The following is a 23,251-nucleotide window of genomic DNA, read 5'->3' as shown; positions in this document are numbered from 1 at the left end:
CATGTAAGCAAACCTAATAATTTCAATAATTGTGAAATGAAAAATATGAAACCGGTCATTTGATCGGCAGTGGTAGATTTAGAGTTAATTAGCCACAATGTCACGGAATGGCAGCTGGGCGAGATGAAGCCGCAACCGTCTAATGGAACCCGAGAATTTCATGATTGGTTTCGGCGAGGCAACGATGTAACGAGGCGGAATGGAAGGGCGGAAGATCGGTTTCCACGGCGGTAATTATCGATACCGACTAATTGCTAGATAAGCGGTTGCCTTTTCTGCATAGCTGTGGCGATCACCTGATATCTCCGCCGGCTCTCCCCGATCTTGTGTATCGTTTTACCGGAGAGCCGTTCTCGGGACGCGTGAAATCTCGCGCGATCTCTTTTCCACGGATAGCCTGGCGCGAAGTTATGCGATCGCTCTAACTCGCGGAACATTCAATTACCCGGGGAAAGAAGGGGACAACATCGAGTGGACGTTCCATCGCGAACATAACCGCGGGGCGAAATACGTTGGCCAAGCGGACACCGGTCGTGGATCGGGCAGCTTTTGCCTTCTGTTCGAATTCCCGTCTATTAGGCTGTTACACGTGAAATATATCCATTTTCTAACCGATCCGCAGATACACACGCCTGTATTATTTCGTTACCTGTTTCGCAGCCTTGCTCGAGAACTGCGACTCCGATTTTTCTCCTTTTCTTTTATTCGTTGTTCGTTTTTCGACAGTCTAATTTATACCTCGAAGACGAAATCGCTCGAATATTTCACCGGGATGGCATCGAGCGTATTCGCACGGAACGAAGCTAGTCGCTGGAACGTATGTACGCGCACATTAACATTTAAACGGCCGGCGCATTGTTCGTGGAAAGTTTCCGACGAAACCGGTCATTTTCTACAGATGAAAAATTCCTGGCCTTGTTAAATGGACAACTAGATGATAATGTTGAGGCTGAAGTTAGAAAACGTGTCGTTTCTTCTTTTGTAAATCGTGCAGTCTTCAGAATTGGTTTCACCGAGGATCTAAATTGCCTGTAACATTTTGTAGCATTCAGCGGGCACCCTCGAGGGAGATCCTTTACGCGAAATAAAAATTCTAGCCAAGAATTTCGGTCGTCAAAAATATTTTTGTAACACAATCAATTAGTCAATCAATTATTGGCAACAAATAGTCAATAACTAAGATAGCCGTCGTTTTCGATCAAAAAATCGTTACGTTAATCGTAACGTTAATCAGAGATAAACAAACACCTCGAGAACCCCGAAAAATCCGCGTAAACAAAATTCTCGAGAGCCCCGCACGCAATCGTCACGCGAGGACCATTTCGTGCGGCGTCCAAAACATCTCGGAGCGTTCGGAACATCTCCAGGCGCGGCGTGCAAGCCGTCCGATCTCCGTCAAAATCGCAATTCTCGTATTACATAACCGATAATTTGAAGATTTAGCTGGTTGGCCGTGTCATTATCCGAGAGTGGTCCTCTTATTACGGTCGGTTGTCGCGCGATAGCGTGCGAACTGTTTTGGCCATTTTTGCCATTCCCCATTTATTTTTCGCTTGAACGAACGCGGCGGCGGTGTCTTGTTCGCCACATCTGCGTGACTGCGGAGATTAATCGCTCAATCGAAAAACGGCGATCCGTGGAACCGATGGAACCGGAAAATGATACCTGGAGAGATCGTTCGATGGTCCTCGACAGCTTCCGGTACCAGGTATACATAACGTAGAAGAGCTACGCCCGTTTTCAGGCGGGAGACGGTCTTCGAGGGACTCCGATACCTAATCGGGTGGCAATCAGGCATTATTGAGGCTCGTTTGCAGTTAGTTACGAGGTCAGAGCAGCAACCGGTAGCGGGAAACGAGGGAAAAGGCGAAACGTCTCCGGCTCCGGGAGACAATTACCATAAATTTACCCGGGATCGCGTATACGGCGCGAGCGACCGCCACCCGGTAGAGAAATGCGTCCAGAAACTCGTTCCACCGGAGAAAAAATCGTCGCCATGTTTGCTCGTTGCGACCACTACGGTCTCTCGCTGATTGTTCGCCTCATTTTTTTCCGCCGGCATTTTTTCTTCGCCTCGCTCTTCTTGTCGCGATACAAACGCGAAATTAATGCGGACCCCGGGTACTTATGGAAATATCGATCCGCGACCGGCAATTTATGGGAACCGGAGACATTTTCTTGCCTCGCTGAAAGGCGTGCTCGAGGCATCGTTGATTTCGAGACCGCGGCGTAAATTTTAATCGAGTTCGACGATGCTTTAAATGCGAAACTGAGAATGGTTACGGAGACGTAAGCATTTTTAAATTTTACCAAAAAGGTCTATTCCTCGAAACATTTTAATTGGTCGCGACGCGTTGAATGAGAAACTAACAATATCACGACGCGGACTCGGGGTACTTCTGAAGACGCGGGAACTGCATTCGAAACAAAATTGTACATCGCAGTGTGCGAAATGTTTCAGCTCTTTGAATGCGAAATTGAGGCGGACTGAGGATGGTTATAGCGACATAGACATTTTTATATTTCACCAAAGGTTTATTCTTCGAGTAATTAAATTTATTAATTGGTCGCGACGCGTTAAGTGTGAAACTAAGGCGGGCTTCTCTATACTTTTTCTCCTTTTTGGAACTCGGGGTACTTCTGAAGACGTGGGAACTGCATTCGAAACAAAATTATACATCGCAGTGTGCGAAGAAGTGTTTCAGCTCTTTGAATGCGAAATTAAGGCGGACTGTGAGGATGGTTATGGCGAGAAATTTTTATATTTCACCAAAAGCTTCATTCTTCGACTAATTCAATTTTTTAATCGAGTGCTTACGTAGATGTGGGAACTGCATAAATATGATACATCGTGCGAAAAACGTTGGAAACAATTCCGAAGAACGATTGAAACCTAGCAGCGAGTCCGAGCGTCGTGCACTTCTGTCGCGGAAAAAAGAAACCATCGCGATAATTCACATTCGACGAGCAAAAGTCCGCGAGTTACGGCCGGTAAATAAACGAGCATCGTCTGCAACAAAATTCCATCGCTAATGCCTAGACCATTACAAGTTACGATTGATGATTTATGATCGAGCCGTGATCGCAGATAAAACTAACTGGCAGCCACGGATGAACGAGGCGACAAGCCGTAAAATTCGAAGTACCGCGGTCTCTCGAGATCATGCGAGCTCGCGCGCGCGCGCTAAACGTTACTCTGCATCTCTTCATCCCCCTCGGATCTTCCCATCTACAACAAAAAACCGATGGGAAATCTATTTCGCGAAACATCCTCGATTTCGAGCGAATTAACGATAATCCGCGTGTCGCAGTTAATTAAGCCTGATTTATACGCCGATGAGATGACTGGTGGCAAGAAATGGGAGCTTCGGGAACACACGATTGAGACCTCAACGTCCGCCATTACGAACGATTTTTGTTCCGTGGTATTGGTCGGTCTGGATCGTATTCATTTGTGAAAGTGGCGGTAATTTATTCTTGTTTGCCCGCGAGGATTTTATTATCCTTTCTCGTTAGCAACTACCAGCTGGTATTTGCCGATTACGAACATCCTTCTTGCGGCGTGAAGTTTTTGTTGATCATCTGTCATATCGACTCGAGAAATCGTTTCTAAACGCTGTTTTTCGTCGTTAAGATTGAATTTGCGAGTCGAGTAGTTGTTTTTCCATAAAATCCGTGATTTATTGTTAATTTTCTCCGCTGTTAGGAGACGTCGAGACTCCCAGGTGAACGAGCCCTTCTTCGCCACCGCAAAATTTCTGCCGCTAATAAACGTTTCACGATATCAAGACATCGCTAGATTTCCTAGTTCGATTTCCGAAATTCTGTGCGCGTTCCGCGAGATCGAGGCGCCGTTGAAGGATGACTGGATAGAACGTTATCGGGACTACGATACCCCGTATCGCGGGATAATTCGTAATTGGATGTTATCGGTGGTCGAATGAATCAATTATGTGTCTTTGGTCCGGCGTGGCTCGTGGCCGATAACGAGGGAGGCCGATCGGACGACAACGTTACAAAACCAGCGCGCGCTCGGCACGATTACGAAATCTTTGCGTAACGTTTTTATTACGACCCGTCGTTATTTACCAACTTTTACGCGTAATTATCGTGAACAGCAAGTGAGAGCATTCTCTATCTATCTTCCTCTCTCTCTCTCTCATCGTTCGTCTGTGCACGCGCGATTCCGCGCTGTTTACATCGACGAGCAAGCAAGTTTCGAGGATCGTTCTGCGCGGCGGGAAACCGGTCGCGCGTGGTTTCAGCCCCGGGGAAAAAAAGGATCGCGGCGCGCGAGTTTATTAACTCGCCTGAAAATGACGAGTTAACTCGCCCCGGACCCTGCTCTCTCTCTCTCGCGCGCGCGCGCGGAGTGGTCTAGCCGGGTTGGATCTTTCGATCGTGATCGCCGGGCCCACTTTTTTCACCGACGCGATCTCGTTAAAGCCGAGCAATTAACCGGACCCAATCGAATTCGACGAACTCGCCGCAGCTATGGGAAAAATCCGAGAGAGTCTAATGCCTCTTTGTCAGAAGAAATCCCGCGAGAGAAAGTCGCGCGATTCGGCGACGATGGTTTTTCCACGACGCGAACCACAGAGGGTAATTAGAGACGTTGACGGTGCAGATTCAGAGGGGATATTAATCGCCGATCGATAACCGCTACGATTTTATTCGGAGCTTTAATTATGCTCGAGTCGATTTCTTGAGAGATTTATCTTCCGGCTAGCAACCGTGTTTGTAGTACTTGAGTCAAGATTTATCGTGATTAGCTAGGGTGGACGAGGTATACGAATTAGATGCAGTTTGGTGAATTTATAATTTTACAATTATTTTTAGAAAATACTCGTCACACTTTTTGTAACACGGTACATACTCTGAATACATGATTACCATGTGACACAATGACAAAAGGTATGACATGATAATCTTATCACACGGTTTGCATATAGTGCAATTTAATAGACTCAACCCTCATACAATTATCCACATTCTGATTTATGTAATTCAATCACATTTCTGTGCATTACTAACCAACTTAGGATAGCTAAATACTTAAATTGCTGTTACATTGTTATGCAGCATTTAGTTGCATATTATGATGCAGATTCCCAGTATCTCCACCGAAACGACTCGAGCATCTTCGCTCGAAATAAAGTTATTGTTTCTGCATGAATAATGAACAAGCATTCTATATGAATAAGCTCATGAGTCAGAGTCCAGTTAATCAATCAAACCTGTCCATTTGTTTTCGTAAATCAACACACTCCACTCCGAACGCCCCGAGATCTAAATTCGTTACACGCGCTCGAAACAGGCTAATACATCATCAAAACCTTTTAACAAGATCTCATACCTCACTCAGCACTCGAGCATCGACGGATCCTACTTGCAACCCGAAAAAATCAACAGATGCTACCCGGACTTAGCCGACTCTGAATCCAGTACAAGTTTCACACCTCTATTTTTCAAGCACTCGATAATCAATATCCTCTCTAACAATGCCACCGTCGCTAACTTCGTCGCTATCCCGCCCGACAACTTCAAGAAACCTACTTCCCTGGCGAGATAAGATCAAGAAGAGAACCCCGAACATCCCAATTCCCTGTGGAATAGGTTCAGTCTCGAGACAGCGGGGGTCCTCGGCAGGAAAAAAGAACAGGTAGGAACCCTTCTTCTTGGTCTACGAGTCGGAGTTCGCTGTGTAATTATAGTATCAGGTCGTACCGAAAGCTCCTTTCGCAATTTTCACCTTCAACATCGATCATCTGATCGTCGATGCTCGACTATCCGGTGTTACAATTATTAAATCATTAAGCAGTGAATTTTATATAGTAAGCAACGGTCTTTATTAGGAACGTGTATACACTTTGATGGTCCTTTTACGTCTGCATATATGTATAGATCAAAGAGTGATCTACATACGCATGTCCATATTTCTAATATGTTTTACGGTAATTATTTCCTCCCTTACCAATATAAATTTGCAATTACTTATTCTCTATCTATGCATACACCTATATCTAACATCCGGTAAGATTTAGGAAAGCTCACTGAATCTGCTTCACGTACATAAATAGAGAACGAGACTTTCGGGACAACCGAGCATCGAAACCGAAGCTGATAGACATGTTGAAGCAGCCGATGATCAGATAAGACCTTGAATAGCGGAATGTCCGAATTCCTGGCGGACTAGGTCGAGTCCCAAGACAGCAGGGTGCAAGAAAAACAGTACGTACCTCCAGGAAACCGGTGCGGGAAGATCCGTCCGTGCCTGGAGAGTAGCCACGGGTATAGCGGGTAACTGTCTCTGGGCGGTTGATGAGGATGCGGCGGTGGATGGGGTCCGCCGGGTGCGCCTCCATGGGGGTACGGTCCATGAGGTGGTCCATGAGGCGAAGCACCATGGTGTGCTTGAAGCGCGACCGCGAGATTCGCGGCTTGGAAGTGTTGCGCCGCGGCTAGGTTGGCTGCCAGGGCTAGTTGTTGGGTATGGTACTCGCTCTGGCCGGTTTGCGGGCCCGTTGGACCATGTCCCGGTAAACCGTAAAGAGACTTGAGCTGTTCCGCGGCTACAGCAGCGGCGGTTGCCGCGCCTGGTGGTGGCGCGAGATAGTTTGGACTAGGTCTGACAACCCCTGGAGGTGGTTGAGGATGTGCGCCAACCGGGGAGTCTCCGTGCGATATCCTGTGGGGTGGACTAGGGCTGTTGTTGGGCGTGGATCCTCCGCTGTGGCTGTGGACCGTCGTCCTGCTAAAGTCCAGATGCGTAGCGGCGGTCAGGTGATGGTGATGGCTATGGTGGTTCCCGTGATGGTGGTGGAGACTATGCGACGGTGTTCTCCGGGAGTTAGGATACGATTCTATCGAAGAACTCCGGGAGACAGGCCTGTCGGAGCCCTCGGAATGAGCGCCGGGTGATCTTGCGGTGACCCGACGACTCCGCGGTGATGAGGAGCCTTCAACGTCCATCGGGCTGCCATCCCTCTCGATCTCGACCCGCTCCAACCGATCCAATCGATCCTCCCGACCACCCTGACCACCGCCGCCCACGATTGAGTCGATGCTGAAGCCGATCTTCGGCTTCGACGGCACCGGTACGATTGGCGTCGGCGCGAGCGGCATCATCGTACGATTATCGTACGCTTTGCGGATTGAGACACTTCGGCGGGACGGCGGGACTACAGGCGGGCTACGCGGAGTCAGGTCCGCCGCATCCCTGCTACCACCCACGTCAGCTGTCGCTCGTACGGCTAGAAACACTTTCGAATCGCACTTGGTTCTCGTCGTTGTAACACTAACTCTACCTTTCGCACCCGGTCGTTCGATCAATGGAGATCTAATCGACGACGACAAGTACCATGGTCCGGGAACAACACTTGGATCGTTAGACACTCAGTTCCCAGCACCAGCGAGCACACATCGTGAACAGCCGTGTAGAATGTCACCCCGCGAGGATCACCCGAGTCCACGATGACCCCGACACCATCGAGCAACGAGAGTTCACCACTTCGAATCCACGGCACTCCGGTACACACTCACTGGGAACCAGCTCTCCATCGGGAGCCGATCTTCGGGACGGTTTTTAAAAAGATCGTGTTCGATGCGCGACGACTAGTACAGTGGTTGGTTAGTAATACACCCGGGTCGCCTAACTTGGGCCAAACTGGCCGCGAGTGTACAGAGCCGCCGCGTACAGTTCGAGACTCCAGCATGCCACAGAGCTCCGCGGCTCTGACGGATGTTTCTGGCACGAGAGCTTGCTAGTGTTTGAGCAAATTACAGGCTAAACGAGGCGCTCTTGGCGGGTGGTGGGGGCTGCGAGTCACCCGCCATCCCCACCGTCAGGCTCGCCGGTTCAGCTGGTGGGGGGATGATCGAGCAACTGTGGGCGGGGTTGAAGACTGCGGACGACGAGGCTGGGCGGGTACTCGCCTCCGCGCGATTGGTCCGCCGTTGTAAGTGCCCGCACTCGGCTCCGCTCGGGCCTCGCTACCGCGATTCCTCGGGGTACTGACGGGCTGCAGAGGGGCGACGCATTAGTTGCCGATGGGCGTTAAACTCACGTTTTTGTCGTGCGATGAAAATGAGTCGTTTAATTAATACGTCTGGAGCCCCCACCTCTACCGCTACGTCTCCTACCCCACCGCCTCTATCCCTCCCTCCCCCCTCTCTACAGACCAGCCTCTCTATCCCTCTTCCACGGAAACCGTCTTCTCGCCACTCGTCCCGTCTTCGTTCGGCTACGCGCTTTCTTTCGCCCCGCAGGAGGAGGAACACCCGGGAAAAGTGTTCGCCGACGATATTCCTCGAGGTGACTTTGTGTATACTTCTCGCCGCGGTGTACCGTGCGAGTGGGGGCTCCGATAGAAAGGCACCAGGAGGTTGGACAAGGTTCCTCGGCTCTGATTTTATTAGGGCGGTGAATTTTCGAGTCTTCCAGGTGGGATAGAACACTTTTTCTCGGTCTCAAAAGTGGAGCTTGCTGTGTCATTGTGATATTCCATTGCTGAACTAGATCGCGGCAGAGTTGCACGTGATTCCTGGTTGTTTTCCACTTCCTGAGCTCTTCAGGATCGTCGATGACTGCTGAAAATGTGTAATAGCTTGATCATTAGCGAAAATCAGTTTTATTGGAGAATTTTACTAAATTATTGAAGTGTTCTTTGGAGATCTTCGAGGAGGGTTTTTATTCCAGATTCAGATCGGTATTTCCTGATTGGAAGGTACCAGGAGGTTGGACGAGGTCCCTCGGCTCTGATTTTCTTAGGGGAGTGGATTTTGGAGTCTTCATTGTTATATTTCTTTGCTGAACGAGATCGCGTTAGAGTCGCACAAGATTCCTGGTTGTTTTCCTGTTCCTGAGTTCTTCAAGAACGTCGATGACTACTCAGAACGTGTAATAGCTTGATGATTAGCGAAAATCATTTTTATTTGAGAATTTTACAAAACAATTACTGAATTGTCATTCTGAAATCTTTGAGGAGGATTTATCTTCCAGATTCAGATTGGTATTTCCTGATTGGAAGGTACCAGGAGGTTGGACGAGGTTCCTCGGCTCTGATTTTCCTAGGGGAGTGGATTTTGGAGTTTTAATTGTTATATTCCATTGCTGAATTAGATCGCGTTAGAGTCGAACGAGATTCCTGTGGTTGTTTTCCTGTTCCTGAGTTCTTCAGGAACGTCGATGGTCATTAGCTTCACGATCAGCGAAAATCATTTTATTTGAGAATTTTACGAAATTATTGAATTGTCACTTTGAGATCTTCGAGAACGATTTTCCTTCCAGATTCAGATTGCCATTTCCTGACTGAAGGGCGATCGGGAATCCGACTTTCTAAATCAACTGTAATTGATCTCCGCCGTGCTAACAGGCAATTACCGCGATAGATCATTGCACAGCATGATCGACGTGATCACGTAATTAAGCTGTCAGAGCGTGCATGGTGACACTTTCTTCGGGAACTCGAAATCTGGAGAGACGTGGCCTGGCTAATGTGTGTGTTTAGACTTTACGCTAATGACCCGGTAGATCGGAGAAACGGTGTCGAAACGTAGCGAGAAATTACGCGATACGGTCGACGTAATTGTGGATCGTTTACGTAATTCGTCTTCTAAACAAATCTAATTGATGCGTTTCATAGATCTCTTAAAAAAAAAACAAATTCAATGGTTGTACATTGAGTACTGGGATTTTTTACAAAAATGTACATTTCTTCTTATCAATCATGTTGATCCTTCTGTTACATGTTCACAATGAAAAGTAGATTCTACGTCCTTCTAACCAAAAAGTGTGCAATTGAATTTTGAAATGGCTTCACGAATCAGCAGAACGAAAGCTCTGAAAATATCATAAGTTCATAAATACCGAGAATTCCGACTTGCCTGCTGACGTGTTTAAACCATTTCACAGCAGATCTGGCCGAACATGGCGGTGCTTAAAATTCGGAAAAACGTTGGCCTATCCAAAGAAAGTCCATTGCGAGGCCAATTACTCGATGCGCTAATTCAATGCAGAGCGCACGGCTCCCGTCGACCCGTTTCGAACAAGCAATAACCATTAGGCCTCTCTAATCTAATTAGCAAGAAGAAACGAGTCAATTAGCCGGGGATCATCATCGACAGCAAAAAACTCGGCAGCGGCGGCGGCAGCTCTTCTACGATTTTCTTACGTCGGTTCTCGATACCGTAATTGGCGAACGAGCCCGGCTAATGGTAGAAAGTCCCTCGAAATCGTCGGGAGTCTAGCAACCGCTGGAAACCCGGAGGAAAATGTTAAAACCCGATGATTGCTACCCGCCGCGGATAATTCGCGGAATCAGTGTACCCGATATATCTTCTTTTCTACGCCGCTGTGAACGCTGAAATTGCCGCGAGAAATGCCCCGTTTGATTTCGGTTTATTCCTTCGTTTTTTTTTTTTCTGTTTTCTGGATGCTGGCGAGGAACGCGAGACCGTTGGCCAGCATTGTAATGCCAGTGATCTGCGCGTCATTTTCCAACAGTCCCGGTGTTCACGGTAATCGCCCACGGTAGCGTAAAGTGACCGCAAAAATAGATCGACATACTTTTTCAATCAGCACCGTTTACTACAACCAGTGGAGCTGTGTTCCACTATGTTCAAGCATGTTGTCCTGCAATTTGTACCCCGTTATTTCGTGTGCGGCGCGACGTCCCGGGCGTCCCGTTAGCGTTTTATCAGATCTGGATTTGATTAATTCGATTGTCGCCGTTAATTGGTAGAAAATACAGATTAGCATCGCCTCGGAAGAACACTTTCGAGCCTAGGCTACCGCGAGACTCGCGCATTCCCGCATAAATTAGGATTGTCGATTTTTCAGGGAGATAAGGGGAGGAGTCTAATTGATAATAATAGCGACGCAGGGATTCGAGACAGCGACGGCGACACGTGGACGCGACGGATAGCTGTGGACTGGCTGTCAACTTCAATTCGAGAAATTACCTCGGAAATCGAGACATTTATTTCAAGCCAGATCATTTTTGTTCCATGTAATCTTTTCTGAATTGTGCGCATCGAGTTGAACCTATTTTCTAATACACACACACAACGGTTGAGCTTTTTACAATTTATGGAATACAGATGGATTTAATGATGTTAAAACTGTTTTGAATGTGATGGTGTGGCAATTTTTACTTTCGAGTGCAAAGTATTCAGAATCGATTAGTACATATCCGACAAAGTAGAAACCTCCAGCAATTTTGCTATTTGCCAACGGGGATCTACAAACAATTTTATAGACAAATTTAAATTAAACGTTTTAAAACTCTGCAACGTTCAGAAATCATTGAAAAGAAATTGCATCGACAGAAACAGAAAAGGACCCAACAAGAGATAAGCGGCGGCCGAAGAAGATGACAGTGTCACGAGGAATATGACTCCCTTAAGTGTTTCGTAGGATTCGAAAGGATCAATTAACGTTCCTCAAGATCGCGTCGGATAAGCAACGTTGCAAACTTATTTAGTACACGTATCAGGTGGAACGAGGAAGTACCTTAAAGAATGAGCAGTAAAGAGAACGAACGGTAAGAAAATAATGGTGTCGCGATAGGTAGCAGAAATATTAAAGAGAGGCGAGTGGAAAAGGGTGGCAATCATCGGTGTTCTTCCTTCTCCGAGGACGGGGTCTACAATGTTGAGAGGGCTTTTAGCAGCAGGTGTGCGGGAAAGGAGACTTAGGGTAACAGGAATACAAGAGATGTCGCGGCGTCAAACAGAATATTCAAAGTCACAAAGAAACGTTGGGGGAGGAGGGGGAAAGGTGGAGTTGCGAATGTTCGGATGACAACGGTAATGGTGAAAAGGTATTTAGCAACAGTTCGAGAAGGAAGAGGGGGTTAAGGAGGAAAAGGAAGTAGAAAGAAGAAAAGGAGGGTGAAAGATGAATCAGAATATTAAAAATCGCAAAGAAACTTAGAAGGGAGGGGCAAAAATTTTGCGAACGTTTGTCGAGGACGGTGGATAAAAGGCATAACGTTGAAAAGGTATTTAGCAACAGCAAGAAGGACAGGAAAAGTAGAAATAAGAAAGGGAGGATGAAACAGAGTATTAAAAATCATAAACGAACTTAGGAGGGAGGGGAAAAGTGTTGCGAACGTTCTTCAAGGGCGGTGGATAAAAACGGTAACGTTGAAAAGATGTTTATAGCAAGAACGAAAGGGTGGAAAGAAGGTTAAGGAGGCAAAGAAAGTATAGGAAGAAGAAAGAATATTAAAAATCACAAAGAAACTTGGGATGAAGGGGGAAAAGTGTTTTGTGAACGTTTTTCGAGGACGGTGGATAAAAGCCATGATGTTTGAAAGGTATTTAGCAACAGCAAGAAAGGGGAGAGAACGTTAACCAGGAGAAGGAAGTATAAAGAGAAAAGGAAGGACAAAACAGAATATTAAAAACCACAAAGAAACTTAGGAAGGAGGAGGGAAAAGTGTTGCGAACGTTCTTTGAGGACGGTGGATAAAAACGGTAACGTTGAAAAGATGTTTATAGCAAGAACGAAAGGGGGGAAAGAAGGTTAAGGAGGCAAAGAAAGTATAGGAAGAAGAAAGAATATTAAAAATCACAAAGAAACTTGGGATGAAGGGGGAAAAGTGTTTTGTGAACGTTTTTCGAGGACGGTGGATAAAAGCCATAATGTTTGAAAGGTATTTAGCAACAGCAAGAAAGGGGAGAGAACGTTAACCAGGAGAAGGAAGTATAAAGAGAAAAGGAAGGACAAAACAGAATATTAAAAACCACAAAGAAACTTGGGAAGGAGGAGGGAAAAGTGTTGCGAACGTTCTTCGAGGACGGTGAATAAGAACGGTAATGTTGAAAAGGTATTTAGCAAGAGCCAGGGGGGGGAGAGGAGGTTAAGGAGCGAAGATGCAAGAGGAGGAAAAGGAAGAAAACGAAGGAGTCGTGAACAGGAGTAGAAAGAAGAAAGGAAAGGGGGAACTGTTGGGAACGGGCGTGCTCGCTGCTCGCGCATTGGTGCACCTCTGTGTACGATGTGTGCAGAGTCGCCATGTTGAATACCCCCACTTCCGCTCCACGTGTCCGTACACCTACACAGGTGTTGGGAACTCGATACCGGTCGCAATATCGTCTTCGGTAGGGCGAGAAATCGCGCATCAACGGCTCCGCCATGGGGGCTGGTTATCCTGACGGGGGGCTGGTGGGGGCAAGATTCATCCTAATGCCGTGAGCATGACACTCTGCCTCTTATCATGACCATTCTATCCCGACCGAAATCATTTGCATCGCTCTTCCGTGATTGCGCACCTCGCAAACTTTCTTCGCATCTTCTGGTTGCTTCGTAATCAATTACTATAGTCCACGGTACGTGTATTTACACGTGCACTTCTCCTCATTCTACTTCTCGTAAACTTTGTTCATTCATACTTTCATTCTATTCATATTTTCATTTTCATATACATACATGTTCGTTCATATTATGTTTATGAAATTGTGGTCCTTACAGGAAACGGTTCTTTGAAGATTTTTCGTGAATTTATCTTGAATATTCTTGTTTTAAAGAAATATCATGTTTAACCCATCGGAAAATTCAATGCGCGAGGCACTCTCGTGCACAAAGGGTGAAAAAGTCAATTGGCCCGTTCACTCTCGATTAAGCTAACATTCACAGAAGAATCCCAGGGCCTTAGGTGTCATGAAATATTTATACACCGCAATCGGGTCGCAGGTCCCACGAAACGGGCCCGACGTAGCCCGGTGTCCAATCCGAGAATCATTGTCCCGTTTGCATCGGTCCCCGAAAAAGGAAGAAACAAAATTGTCTCGTTACCAGCGGTTCCGAAACGAAGCCATAATGACGAAAAGGGGTGGCGTAACCATTGCCGCAAGATTTCGGGGTCGCTGGTTTTTTTAATACGCCACGAACTTAATAGTATGTATCGGGCCCCGGCGAACAAAAACAGGCTCGGACAAACGAGCCGAAATAAAACGTCGGACGTCTCCTTTAGAAAATTTGCATGCACTTTGTGCCCCGAACTGCCGGAAACCCGAATCGGTCCCGTCGACCACCGGTATACATCTGTATATACCAACGGTCACACCTGTAAATCCCTTTCGGGGCCCATTGAAATCTCGGACGCCCGCCGAGATGATTTTTACGGGTCGTGCGCGCTCGCCGGGAAGAAACCAACGAAAATCGAACAAAACGGGAGGACCGAGGGAGAGAGAACGAGACAAGGGAACGGGCTGGGAATCCTCGACAACGATCCCCGGACCTGTCGGGAAGTCGATTGTTTGTGAGTTACAGCGGGAAAAGGGAAATCGATACCTCGATGCCTGCGTCTACGGGGCTGGCTCGGCCTTTTTGGCACTTTTCCCCGCTGCTCGCTTTCTGCTCGACCTGTAAGTGGATACTGATCGACTTGCTTCAATGGCAAATTGCCCCGAAAATTTATCAACCCCTTGCACCACGGTTTATTGTAACTGTGGTTCACAATTCCTTCCCAAGCAGAAGAGAATATCAATAGCAAGCCAATATGTTCTTCAATGGCTGAACATTAACGACGAGATAGAATTTTATTTCAACTGTAGTTCATCATTTCTCTCTTCTTCCTATCATTATTATATTTATTTTAAACGGACCGAAGTCGTTTTCCACAAATGTTTACAATAGAATAACAAAACTAATTAACGTAATTTAACTAAGAGGGGACATGTACAAAACTGTTGAAATACAGGTATGGTGTTATCAGATAATCGTGCGTAATTTTATCTAGAATTTTTCTTAGAAGCAAAAGAAATATCAATTGCACGCCAGTATGTTCTTCAATGGCTACACATCAAGAACAACGGAATAGAATTCTATTTCGGCCCAAGGGAAATTAATAGCATTTATTAGATTCTGTTCAGAAACTTCATCGCGAGGCTGATTCGATGTTATTTTTTTTTTATGAGCATCTGCGATTTTGAGACGAAATCTTTCTCCAGACTCGTTTCGAAGTCATTGTACCAGAATCAGCGATTCGTTCAGAAAGGATTGATATCGCCGAAAAAAAATTTGGTTCACTGGCAAAATCCGTTACGGACGGATTAAATCGCTCGCAGACTCGTTACAGCGTCATTGTTGCTGCTGGAAAATAGAAAGAAGAAATAACGCGCGACACAATCGTCGATCCTGCCCGCCATTGTACCGTTCATTGTTTGAAACCCTCCGCGACAATGAACTTTTTGCCGCTTTCTCTTGTCGCTTTCCGCTCGAATTTAACCGAAAAAAACCGACGAGAAACGGTTACGCGAAGTTTTCGCGACGTTCCCAGCGAGAGCCAATCGCCGTTCTCGATTTATCTCGAAAATTTCACGGATACGAGAGAAAAACGCGTGTAAAGAAACGACTGACTATTCTTCGAATCGGCACAATAGAAAGCGTAATTGAATAAAAGGGGTGGCCAGTAGAACGTGTATACAGTTTCGGTATAAGTTAATAATTAACGGACGTTCATGCAAAAATGGTGGCACTAGGAAATGAAAAGTTGTCTGAGATTTATTTTCTGCAGAGAGTTTCACAAGTGAACGTTCGTAAAAATGTATTTCTTTATTTCTGATGTTTCTTCTATTTTATTTAATATTTTACTCAGAAAATTCGCGATCTATCATTAAGTATGTATAAGCATGGAAACAGTGATATAAAAATTGTTTCCTTTGGGAATTTCAGCAAACAAAATAATTCACACCTTTGTTCAGGTTTCATCACCTTATAAATAGATGGCTTAAGCTTGATCGTACAACAGACATTCATCTTCGAGACGATCATCTAACCAGCCGTCGCACTAACACGAAAAAAGCTATTTTACTGAAACTCAAAAGACCGAACATTCAGCAGACGGTAATAACAAAGCACACCCTCAGATTACACGCTCGATTATCATTAATTCACCGCTGTAATATCCACCTAGAAGTAAAAAGAAACGTTGAAAACCTGCCAGTGTATTATATCGCGATACCATTGTTATTTGTTTACATGTCCGAAGTTTAAACCAAAGATTACAGCCCGCCCGTTCGCATTGTTAGGGGATCATTGTTCGGCTAACCGGCAATCAAACATTTTCAGCGCAAATAAAGCGTGTGCGTCGTGAATGCGAAGAGGCTACGAAGCATGGCTTTTCCCGCGGTTCTCGCTCGAAAATTTCTGTCCGTGGAATCGGCATTACGCCGACATTACCAGCTTATTATAATTGTAACGTGTAATCGATACGCCGGGCACCGGGTGCCCGACAATGCCCGGGCACCGGGCACAATGCAGAAAATGCGAGGCTGCCCGTGGGTAGGGAACCACAAAACATTCCCTCCCTTTTCGCATCGGGAACCGGCCGTTCCCCAGGGCGAATAAATGGCCTGATTAAGCACGCCATTTTGCCTGTAATGTAATCTTTAAGCGCGCGTCGACTTCTTTTCGTTCCCATTGTGCCCGTGCGCGGTGTCTCGTCGATCATTTCTAAGGATTAAGTTCTACCCGCGATCATTCATGCCCCCGGGGGTGGGGGATACCTTGCAACATTGCGCTGGAATCATGCTACTGATCATGACCGGTTCGATTAACCGATCGATCGCCGAAAAGCTTGGCAGCGAGAACTTTGGACGGTGTAATTTAAAACAATAAAACGAGATTAGAGGAATTGAAAAATATATTACTATATTTCTTTTTTATTGAGCCACTGAAACCTATTATTTACTTCAGCTTTAACAATGATACAGTAGGCTTACAGTTAGTGTACAATGTCAGACTTAATGATCGCTAGATGATGTAGATTGCAGTCGTTTAAAAGCTGGAAGATATATCCGCAAGCTTTAACATTAGGTTTAGCAAAGAAAATGCCCGCTTTTAATGGTAGAAAAAACTTGATTTTGCGCAACTTATTTACTAATTTAATTCTTTGGGAATCATAAAGACGACACTCTGCCATAGAACATGATCTAAGTCCTCGGAGCTATAATTACACTTACAACTAGGATCACTAACAATATTTACTCGATACAGAGAAGCAGCGAGATTATAATGATTGGCCCTGATACGGTTTACCGTGGGCATAAAACCCCTTTTAATGTAGTCATCAAAATTTTGAGCAAACCAGGGTGTTTGATTTGGGTTGTAGAATTTTTTGAATTAATGTATACCCTTGATGGTGCCTTGCTCAGTAATTGAGGATCGAGTGTTGAGAATGCCTTTTAGTCTGAGGTGGCAAGTAAAATCGGTGAAAGGAACTTGAGAAATGTCCGCTGAGTTAGAAGATGTGGCAGCTTTTGCAAGGAAGTCCGCATCTTTATTTTCATACACTCCTATGTGTGAAGGGATCCAGAAAAATTTTATGGAATTCGAGTTTTCTTGACAGAATTTCACATACTTCTTTTTAATTTAGACATTACTATATTGTTCTCTACTATTGTGATCTTATGATCATGTCAACAGTAGTTTTCCATTCGTAGAAACGTAATAGTTAAAGCAGCTTGCAAAGAAAAATACGCGGCTTAAACCAGTTTCATAATCGCTGGATCATTTATCCTCACGATTCCTTTTTCTTGTGTTTGCGAACGGTGATTAATAGACGGCCATGTTTGCGCGGATTCTCAGTTTTAAAGGCTCGCTTACGAAAACAGGAATGGAACTGGTCGTCAGGGTTAAGTTTAATAACAGTTTATTAATAGTCCATGAATGTTCCTGTTAATACATAATGTTTAACAAATTCCACTTGTTACTGGATTACTAACAGCAGGCTAGACTAGAAAATCATGAAACTTCCATTTTGATCATTCATTCAGATTCATTCATCCAAATCAGTAAATAAAAACATTTATTGACTGATTTAAATGTATTTATATCAACGTTGTGTTGCTTTTTGATGATTCCATTTATTTTGACTGTACCCTATCGTTCTAATGATTTGTTCATACTTAACAAACTCGATCGATCAGATCGACCAATAAATAATCCCAGAATGTCAACTGCATTATCCGCTATTCTCTGTTGTTGGCGCAGGATCAGAGAGCCCCGAGGAAAGGATATTGATCCCGGTTGGTACCTGCGAGTAGCAAACCCCTTGAGTTCGAGATTCCTTATTACGGGCGATTAGTTTGAAAATGGCCAGATCAAGTGGATGCAGGTACGTAGAGGACCTCGCCACGCTAAGTGGATGGTAATTGAATGTCAGCGCACCCTAGGTGCACCACCTTTCGTTACATCCGGAAACGTAAGAACTCTAAATTGTCCTCTGTTTGACCAAAGCCCAAATATTAAAATTCAAAGTGAAACTTCAAAGTTGCAGTTTACACTTGGATCTTAACATGGGCCTAAAAAATTCGGGGGTTCGAACGTCCCTTGTCTCAGCCCAGAGTTACAAACTATCTGAATTCCAAATTTTTACTCTGCCGTCAAATTCCAATTTCTACTCTGTCGTCAAATTCCAATTTCTACTCTGTCGTTGAGGGTTGAAAATGAAAAAACTCCGGCTCGAGAGTAGCGCTGGCTGAGAGTCACTGACGATTCGCGGGTCTCCGTATCTTAAATAACCGGCCGGCACCTATGATTTTCTCGGAACAACCGACGGCCCGATTAAATTGATTCGCAAGCTCGAACGCTCGAGGAGGATGGCGAAGTTTGCAGCCGGAGGGGGTGGAGGCAGGTATTAAACGAGGCTGGGCACCGTTTTGCCCCGGTAAGTAAATAAGTTTAAATGAGCGCATGACGACACGACGTTAGGTTCCGCGATCCTGCCAGCCGATTCGCCGATATTATGCACAGGGAAATTCTGCGGAAACGCTGCTGGAAAACGGTTCGCGTTCAACTTGCTCGCCCTCTCCAGCCGACAATCTACATTTTTATAGGCCGATTTATTCAGCAGGTGCTGCTGATTCGCGAGAATTCATAGGTGCAACCTCTGTTCGATGAATATTCGTTGAAATCGTTCTTTGCAGCTGCGACTAGCAGAATTTCTTTGTTTTTAACCCTGATGACTCTGAGGCGCCACTGAAGATTGCTGTACCATTATTCGAAATATTGTTCACATTATTCAATGTATCCGTATCTAATCAATTCCTAAACATTTAGGTATTGTGTGAGGTATTACACAAATTTTTTTCATATACATAAAATGAGAACAATCATGTACAAAGGAATTATTCTAGGTCGGAAGAAATGTTTAATTTTCGAGTTACGATAGCTCCGACTGCAGAGGGTGAATTTTTTATCAGAAAAATAATTTTCACTCGTGTATTAGGTTGGAAAGAAAGTTCTTGAGGTTTTTATTATACAATCAAAATAACAAAAACCGTAAGAACTTTCTTTCCGACCTAATACATCATCTGAAATATTCACGAAATGTAAGAAAAATGTAAAACTGCAAACATTCACAAAAGTATTGTATGAGGTAGGTATTATGTTCATAATATTTAAGAAATCGTGTGTTTAATTCACGCTATGGATAGAACCTCATTGAAAGAGATAGCAGAATTTGAAAAATATCAGAGGGCCAGAGCAACTGCCCAGCTCTCGGAGCCGCCTGAAGGCGCGTTTTTAATCGGTCGCAGCACAGCGCGGCGACACGGAGGACCCGGTCGGGTCTCATTGGTTACCGCGAAATTGTCGGCCCGGCGCGCGTTATTACCGCACTGTTCTGTAATCAGGCCCAATATCGAGGCGAGGTATCGGTCCCGGGGCCGGGTATAAAAGTAATTGCTCGAAATTAGGTGACACAGAGCCATCATCATGGCCCTCGGTACAATGTACGTATGTGTCGAGGGTCTGACCGAGCCGGGGATCGCCGTGTTTCGCAAGAGAGCAAAAAACGGCTCCGCAAAACAAAAGAGAAAGGGATCGAGAGAACAAGAGAGCGAGAGAGAGAGAGAGAGAGAGGAGAGTTCAAAAAAAGGGCAAAAGGAGAAAAGTAAAAATTAAGGCTGACGAGGAGAGGTGGAGGAGGGGGCAAATGGGCGGGGATGGAAGCGGAGAGGAAAACGGGATGGAATCGTGTTCGAGGCCATCATCGGCGATTACGCATACTTGCTGGCCCATTATGGCTCATTAAAGGGGCCCGATCGGGCTTATTATGTGGCCCGAGACCTCCTCCTTGGCTCCCCGTCGGCCCTCCTCGACGGCGAAATATAATTTTCGACAAGCACGAAGATAGTAGGAGTGCATCGACCGAAAATTAACGACTCTTTAGGGCAAATTGATCGGCCGTGTTCGCACTCGATTTTTCTCTCGGCCGTGAAATCCCATGGATCACGGGGAGAGATACGCGGAAGGGGGAGCGATCGAGAGAGAGAGAGAGAAAGAGAGGATGGGGGAAAGGGGAGGATCGACCATGGAGAAAAGAGCATTCCGGCCGAAGGATCGAGGCGAAGGCGGAAGCGCGAGATGATCCTCGCGAGGCCTACGATCGTGAGAAGAGACTCCGACGATCTTCGACTCTGAGAGATCGGTCAGAGACCCACGGGAAGGTCGCTCGAGACAGATCTCGATAATAATTCTTCGTCCCTTTCAGACAGAGAAATAGAGATCCTCCGCTCTCGATCCTCGGGAGGTATGGATCGAGATCCTGTGGCGCCATCGAGCTGCCCTAGCGATCTAACGCCGGGAGAACCCTTTTGGTATTTATTAGACGATGTTGATGCGGATCCTAGTGTTTATAGGATCTTATTCAACTCAGCACTGTGTCATAAAATGTCAGCAAAAATTCGCGAATTTTTCAACAAATAAAAATATCGCCGCAGTTTTAAATCCATTTCGAAATTCTCCGGCCGGCGCGGCGTTCCGCGGATTAGGGGGATGCAGCGAGCGCGCAAACATCCGGGACGTGGCTCGCATAAAGCTCGAGGCAGGGAATTCTGGAAATTCCGCGACGAAAAACTGGATCCGAAGGGGTGAAAGTCTGCGGCAAATAGTTCTGTCGGTTGACTGCCACTGGTCTGCAAGGCACCGCCCCCTTGTTTGAGAAACTAAGAGGCCAGGCATTCAGTTTCTCCTCGCTCATGCACCGTCTCGCTTGCACCGTGCATGCTCGGCTTGTCCCTCGGCTCCTCTCTTTTCCAGTATCATCCTTCGTCTCTCCCCTGTTCCAGCAGGTTCCTCTCCTTTCCCCCTAACCCCCCTGGAACTCTCTCTCTCTCTCACTCTTTCTCTCTGAGTATCTCCTTTTCTCGCTTTTTACTCCCCTCGTTCTTCCCCGCTGGCCGTATGGAAGAAGAAGGTGTGCTGGTTCGCGAGGTGGCCGGTAGTTAGCACTCCATTACACATGGTTACCTATCATCAGAGCACGCCAGCCACACGATTTGCTCCCCGGGCCCCATGGATATTCATGGACCCTGAGTAACGTCTCCCGCGGACACCGTGGATCCACGAACGATCCAGAGGATCGATTATAATTGGCCCATTGGGACATCCGGTCTCTCGTCCATATTTTCTTACTTCTTATTTTCTCTTTTGATGCCCGGGGAGTGTTTGCACCCCATAGAGGGTGGTTTAGAGACCGACGGAGTTAATACCCGCCGATCCGTTTCCATGAAATCGGTGGAGTTAATTCGCCGCCTGAATGTAAGAACTAGGTAACTTGAAATTTGGACATTCTGAGTTATCTACTTTGTATTAAAGAAGAAATCAAGTAGAATTTAATGTAAAAACTGGGTAACCTATCAAAGTAATCTACGACATCTAGTGAGCAGTGTTCAAAAGTAGATAAAAAATAAATACAGATTTCTATTTATGTTATACATAGGCAACTCGACTTTTTTTTCATTTTTCTTAATCCAAAATGATGTTTTTTCATGCATTGCTCCATTTCAAATAAAGAAATATAAGCAGATATTAGTAATTGAATTAATTGAAAGGTTTGAATTATGTACTTCAGTTACGACGATTCCATTGTGTAATTGAATTACAATGTAATTGAATTAGCACAAATCTGACGGTCGTGTGGACTGTACTAGTATGCTTTTGTCTGATTCTACACAATCAAATTTTGTAAGAACTTTAACAGCTTATATCTCAATAACTATTTGTTTGCGACATGTTTGCTCCTTTCAAACTTTTTCTCGTCTCGATGAGTAGTAGGTATTGATGTAAAAACAAACTTGAACAGTAATTGTCTTTGTTACAAACAATTTTGCGGCAAGTTCCTCTTACAAATGTCTACCGATCCATACGTGTAGATTCACCCCTACGATTAATTTTTACACACCCTGCACTTTGACCGTATATTCCTAAAAGAAATTCTACTAGAGAATCGTACCGTAGAAATTAATTGTTGCTCATGTCATTTGGAGATCCAACGACAGTCGACCGGACAGGATGTCGAAATGGATCTCTCGCGAAACCCGACCAAAGGAATCGAGATAGCACGGTCCGCTAATAGCGAAGCCGCGGTTCAATTAAGATTTTATCTCCCCCGGTGGCGATCGAGAAAATGAGAAAACGAGCGGAAAGAAGGGTAAATCGTGGAAAAATCTATTCAATAACATTCGCCGAAGCGGGACGCGTCCGTCCGGAGTTGGAACGATCGTTTTGTGTCCGCGACCGATTCAGCTCGTTAACAGTTTACACGCGCGAGGCCAGCTCAACCACCTAAAACGCAATCGGACGGCAATATTACACGGAGATTAATAGATCGACATTACAAAGTAATTAGGTTGCAATTAAGGATCGTCCGCCCCGAGCCGAGAACACTAATTGCTCCGCGGTAATGATACGTTCGGTCCAATGAGCGTGGACGAGGAGAGACGCGCGCGCGGAATCCCGCGATCCTCTCGAATCGAATGACCACGGTTCTTTTAGTCGATCGTTCGACGAATGTTTAGCCAGAGCTAGACGAACAGGACAAGCATGATCGCGGTGAGAACGGCCGGCGACATCCGGCCCCGAGAGCCCGATGAAACAAAATCGAAGGAAATCCGAAGCCATTACGCCGGGACAAGTATCGACTGAGGTCGAGGGAATTGATCGATTAATCACTAGCGCGGATGTGTTGTCGGGTCCGTGCGTGTACCTGAAATTATGATTCTCGTGGATCCTCGTGTGCCGAGGAACTGCGAGCACGGATTGAAATCCTTTTTGGTCGATTTCGATTCGATTTGTTTACCTACTTCGTGCGACCGCTCCATGGAAATTAGCTGGACGAGGATCAACTTGATTCTTCGCTTTTTGTCGCAGCGTGTACAATTACACGAAACAACCGGGAAATATTCCGGGAAGCTCTCCGATAGGTAAAGCGAGCTATTAAAATATTTTTTTAATTGT

The 23,251-nt window shown here is 45.7% G+C and overlaps 1 protein-coding gene across 1 annotated transcript in view; it reads right to left on the bottom strand.

Moving 5' to 3' along the window:
• Positions 1-7,817, bottom strand: part of LOC143216258 (uncharacterized) — a 47,129-nt gene extending 39,312 nt beyond the window's left edge. The window contains exon 1 of the mRNA XM_076439139.1: positions 6,240-7,817. Within this exon, the coding sequence (XP_076295254.1) occupies positions 6,240-7,128 (889 nt within the window). The 5' untranslated portion in view covers positions 7,129-7,817. The remainder of the gene's footprint in view (positions 1-6,239) is intronic.
• Positions 7,818-23,251: the final 15,434 nt, after the last annotated feature.

Source organism: Lasioglossum baleicum, chromosome 15 (genome assembly GCF_051020765.1).
Source record: "Lasioglossum baleicum chromosome 15, iyLasBale1, whole genome shotgun sequence".
NCBI classification, from domain to species: Eukaryota; Metazoa; Arthropoda; class Insecta; order Hymenoptera; family Halictidae; genus Lasioglossum; species Lasioglossum baleicum.
This window is presented reverse-complemented; position numbering and strand designations above follow the sequence as displayed.